Source organism: Miscanthus floridulus, chromosome 12 (genome assembly GCF_019320115.1).
Source record: "Miscanthus floridulus cultivar M001 chromosome 12, ASM1932011v1, whole genome shotgun sequence".
NCBI classification, from domain to species: Eukaryota; Viridiplantae; Streptophyta; class Magnoliopsida; order Poales; family Poaceae; genus Miscanthus; species Miscanthus floridulus.
In genome coordinates, this window is record NC_089591.1 from 59093561 (window position 1) to 59097463 (window position 3903).

General features: G+C 48.0%; 1 protein-coding gene across 1 annotated transcript; it reads left to right on the top strand.

Annotated features, from left to right (window-relative positions):
• Positions 1 to 411: 411 nt before the first annotated feature.
• LOC136498046 (two-component response regulator ORR5-like) lies at positions 412 to 2059 on the top strand. The gene is made up of 5 exons (XM_066493980.1): positions 412 to 775; positions 866 to 912; positions 1007 to 1084; positions 1470 to 1540; positions 1674 to 2059. The coding sequence occupies exons 1-5, from the start codon at positions 652 to 654 to the stop codon at positions 1759 to 1761; spliced, it is 408 nt and encodes a 135-aa protein (XP_066350077.1). The 5' UTR covers positions 412 to 651; the 3' UTR covers positions 1762 to 2059.
• Positions 2060 to 3903: the final 1844 nt, after the last annotated feature.

The following is a 3903-nucleotide window of genomic DNA, read 5'->3' on the forward strand; positions in this document are numbered from 1 at the left end:
CTGTTTGCAGCGGCGACCGGCGAGCCAGCGACAAAAGATTTCGTTTCGGGGTAGCCGCTTCGCGGATGAGATTTGCATGCAATACTGTAATAAAAAAGAAGATTTGCATGCAATGCTGTGCCTGTGCATGCGTCGCAGCTTTTGCCTGGCCCGGCCGGCGGTGCCGGATGTCATGCATGTCCCGGACGCCGCACCCTCCCTCTGGCTGGCCCCTGGGATTGGATCCGGCCGTATCCGATCCGCGGCGCGGGCTGCGTATCCACCAGATTCACTAGCTGCCCAGCCAACCTGCCTGCCTACTCGGCTACTACTCGCCGAGGCGAGACCCCTGGTGCCGCGCGTCTCTCGGTCGCCGCACCGCCGCTGCTCCCTGATCTCATCCAGTCCTCCCCGTTTCCCTCTCTCAAAGTCTCTAGCCCCGTAGCCCGCCCGCCTCCCAACCGTCCCGCCGCCGCGTGAGTGCAGAGCTAGCCTAGGGCGGGCGTGACGAGTGATCTACCACCTGCCTGGCCTCTATATAACCCCACACCGCACCACATCACAGAGATCCATTTGAGGGCTGGTACTAGGTTCGGCGTTCGTAGTCGTAGCTCACACACTCATCGTTTCGTTGCCGTCGACAGAGGAGAGGGGGATCGAGATCGACCGAGCATGGCGAGCCGCAAGGGTCTCGGAGACGAGGGGAGCGCGCCGGTGCCGCACGTCCTCGCAGTGGACGACAGCCCGGTCGACCGCGCCGTCATCGCCGGCATCCTCAGGAGCTCACGGTTCCGCGGTGAGAAATCGTATCGATCAGTGGCCGGCGTGGAGATGATCCATCTGCCTGCTCTGACCTGACCCTTTCGCGTTCTCTGCGTGCATGCAGTGACGGCCGTGGAGAGCGGGAAGAGGGCGCTAGAGCTGCTGGGCACCGTACGTTTCTTTTACTCAACTTCCCTTTTGTTCATTTCTGTGTTGTTTTTTTTCCCAGTGGGTGATGTTTATAATGTGTGTCGTTTGGTTTCAGGAGCCCAACGTGAGCATGATCATTACCGACTACTGGATGCCGGAGATGACTGGCTATGAGCTCCTCAAGAAAGTCAAGGTACACGCACCGTTCAACTTCCTTTCAGCCTTGCATTGGTACTTTGGTAGCAGTAGTATGTAGCAGTAGTGTAGTAGTACAGATGCCAATTCAGGCCTCTTTTAGATTGCAAATTTTTGCAATCGGGACACTGTAGCACGTTTCGTTTGTATTTGACAAATTTTGTCCGATCATGGACTAAGGCTCAAAAGATTCGTCTCAATGATTTACAACCAAACTGTGTAATTAGTTATTTTTTTATCTATATTTAATGTTCCATACATGCGTCTAAAAATTGATGAAATGGAGAAAGAGTAAAAAAACTTACGAATTTTGAGGCTATCTAAACAAGGCCTCACTGAACTCGTGTGACTGCAACTGATGAATGAGATTCGTGTGCATGCAGGAGTCGTCCAGGCTGAAGGAGATCCCTGTGGTGATCATGTCCTCGGAGAACGTGCCGACCAGGATCAACAGGTTAGTTAGCATGTATACACATATCCCATCCCCAAACACCGAATCCATTCCTATCTGTCCATCGTTATATACTGCTTATTTCCTGCCAGTGCCATGCTTCTTGACATGTTTGTGTGCTTGCATGATTCGCCAGGTGCCTGGAGGAAGGCGCCGAGGATTTCCTGCTGAAGCCCGTCCGCCCGGCCGACGTGTCGCGTCTGTGCAGCCGCGTCCTCCGGTGAGCACGGCGACGGCGACAATGCAAGGAGCATGCTGTCACGCGTGCATGCTCGTGGTTCTTTTGGGAGGATGCATGGCATGGGGTAGCAGTAGCAGCAGCGTTCCGAAGTTCGGTGTCTTCTCTCATGAAGCATGGGGCTCGTATACGTTGGATGTGGGGGAGCCAGCTGTGTATTTTGCTCCTCTTTCTCTCGTTTCTTTTGGTCTTTTGTCGTGCTAGGCTAAGCTGCTAGTGTGTGCTAGTTCAACCGTAGATCGAAGTGATGTTCTTTTAGACTGTTACCCTGTACGTTCAGTAGGCCTTTTAAGTTCGAGGGTGTAAAGTTTTGACGTGTTACATCCTATGTTACATAGGGTGTTGCACAGAGTATTTTGATACTAATAAAAAATAAATTATAGTCATGAGATGAATTTATTAAGCCTAATTAATTTGTCATTAGCACATGTGTTACTGAAGCATTTTATTGGCAAATCATAGACTAATTAGGCTTAAATGATTTTTCTCGTAAATTAGTTATCATCTGTATAATTAGTTATTTTTAGTCTATATTTAATACTCTATTTATTTGTCAAACATTTGATATTGATATGATGTAAAGTTTTGACGTGGAAATTAAACAAGGGCATAATGAAGTTCAGTAAAAAAGATGTTGCCATTTTCCCTGCATGTCAGGTTCTCATGAATTTGAACTTAATTTGTTACATGTTTGCATCGGCACGAGGTGTACTGTACGGCTATTTTCTGTAGCCTCAAGCATGTACCGTGATATCGATCTTGCGTGCGAGCACACAGTAGTACTGGAACCATGGCACGGTGGGCGGTGGGCCCCTGGGAGTAACTAGCAAGATCTTTTGCTGAACGAAAAGGATATCAGATGGTACAGTGACTACCGAGGGCTTTGGTTAGTGTTACTCACTGACGGTGCGTCCCTACTCCGTACATATTCGTCTCTTCTCATCTTGGTCATGGTTGCAGATTAATCGTCGGTTCGATTTTACTTTTAAATCCATTTTTCTCTTCTAATTGCTCAAGATGTGAAATAAAAGCACATCAAATGGAAAACAGCATAAACATACAATATGACAATAAGGTTGAAGTCAGCTAAAGGTCCTATTCAGATTTTTGTTTAATTAACGAGTATAACATTCCGACCTCAGCATTTACGAATGAATGAGTATAGTCATTTACAACAGACTCAGAGTACTTAGACTACACCCTACATACCTTGATACAAGTTAAGACATGAAACAAAGCAACAAGTTAAGACGTGATACAAAGCAACGGAGAATTTAAGGCGTCTCGGTCACCCAGGCACTTGCCCGTGTTCGTTGCCATTGAACAGTGTTGTTACAAAAACTTGTTTCTTTTGAGTTGTAGACCTTGGACTGTAGGCAAAATTACTCGGTTTATGTACATAGTTCTGGACGAGAAGCGCCGAGCATTCCTTTAGACGGGCTCTAAAGAAGCGAATTGAGCAAGGTGTTTGGTGGCGTGGAAAAAGTTTGCGCATTGAAACAAGACGGTGGACTGGGAGTCTTAAGAACCCTGCTACTTGTTCGCTTAATTTATCAGCTTGACTTATTAGTCGTGGTATAATATTTTTCTTTCACATCAAATCAGCGAATAATCAGCCTGTTCGCTTGCTCGTAAATGATCGTAAATTTCCAGCCAGGAACAGTGTTTTTCTCTCATACCAAACCAGTCAGCAGTAAATAATCCACGATACGATACGGTCTCCCGAACAGGCTGAATATTTTTCATTCTGTCTTTTCAGCGAAGCGAATACGACAGCCTGCTTTTGAAACTGCATCACCGGCTACACCACCCCTCGCAATCGTCATGGGCAACATGCGCCAGGCAGTGGATCTCGTGGCGTGGATCTTCAAGGAGAAGTGTGGGGAGAGCACTGGTGAGTTCTTTGATCACTGTTTCTTAGATTGCAGCTGGGGGACGACCTCTCAACGGGTTACCCCGTGTTGTTGGCAAACCACTGGCCTTAGCCTACCCAGTGTTGTTCTGTCACGCAAAGGAAAAAGAGCCTCCAGTGCACATGCATGGCTCTTACCCACGGTGCTCGGCAAGGAATCCAACCTCGCATGATGAGGGCTCAGGACTGCATCTGATGAACTTGCTTCCTTGGAGT

What these genes read in the sequence shown, in the direction of transcription:
- LOC136498046 (XM_066493980.1), top strand. Translation starts at nt 652, where the DNA reads ATGGCGAGCCGCAAGGGTCTCGGAGACGAGGGGAGCGCGCCGGTGCCG. An exon ending in CGCTAGAGCTGCTGGGCACC is followed by an intron (nt 913 to 1,006) that starts GTACGTTTCTTT and finishes GTTTGGTTTCAG; the next exon opens with GAGCCCAACGTGAGCATGAT. An exon ending in AGCTCCTCAAGAAAGTCAAG is followed by an intron (nt 1,085 to 1,469) that starts GTACACGCACCG and finishes GTGTGCATGCAG; the next exon opens with GAGTCGTCCAGGCTGAAGGA.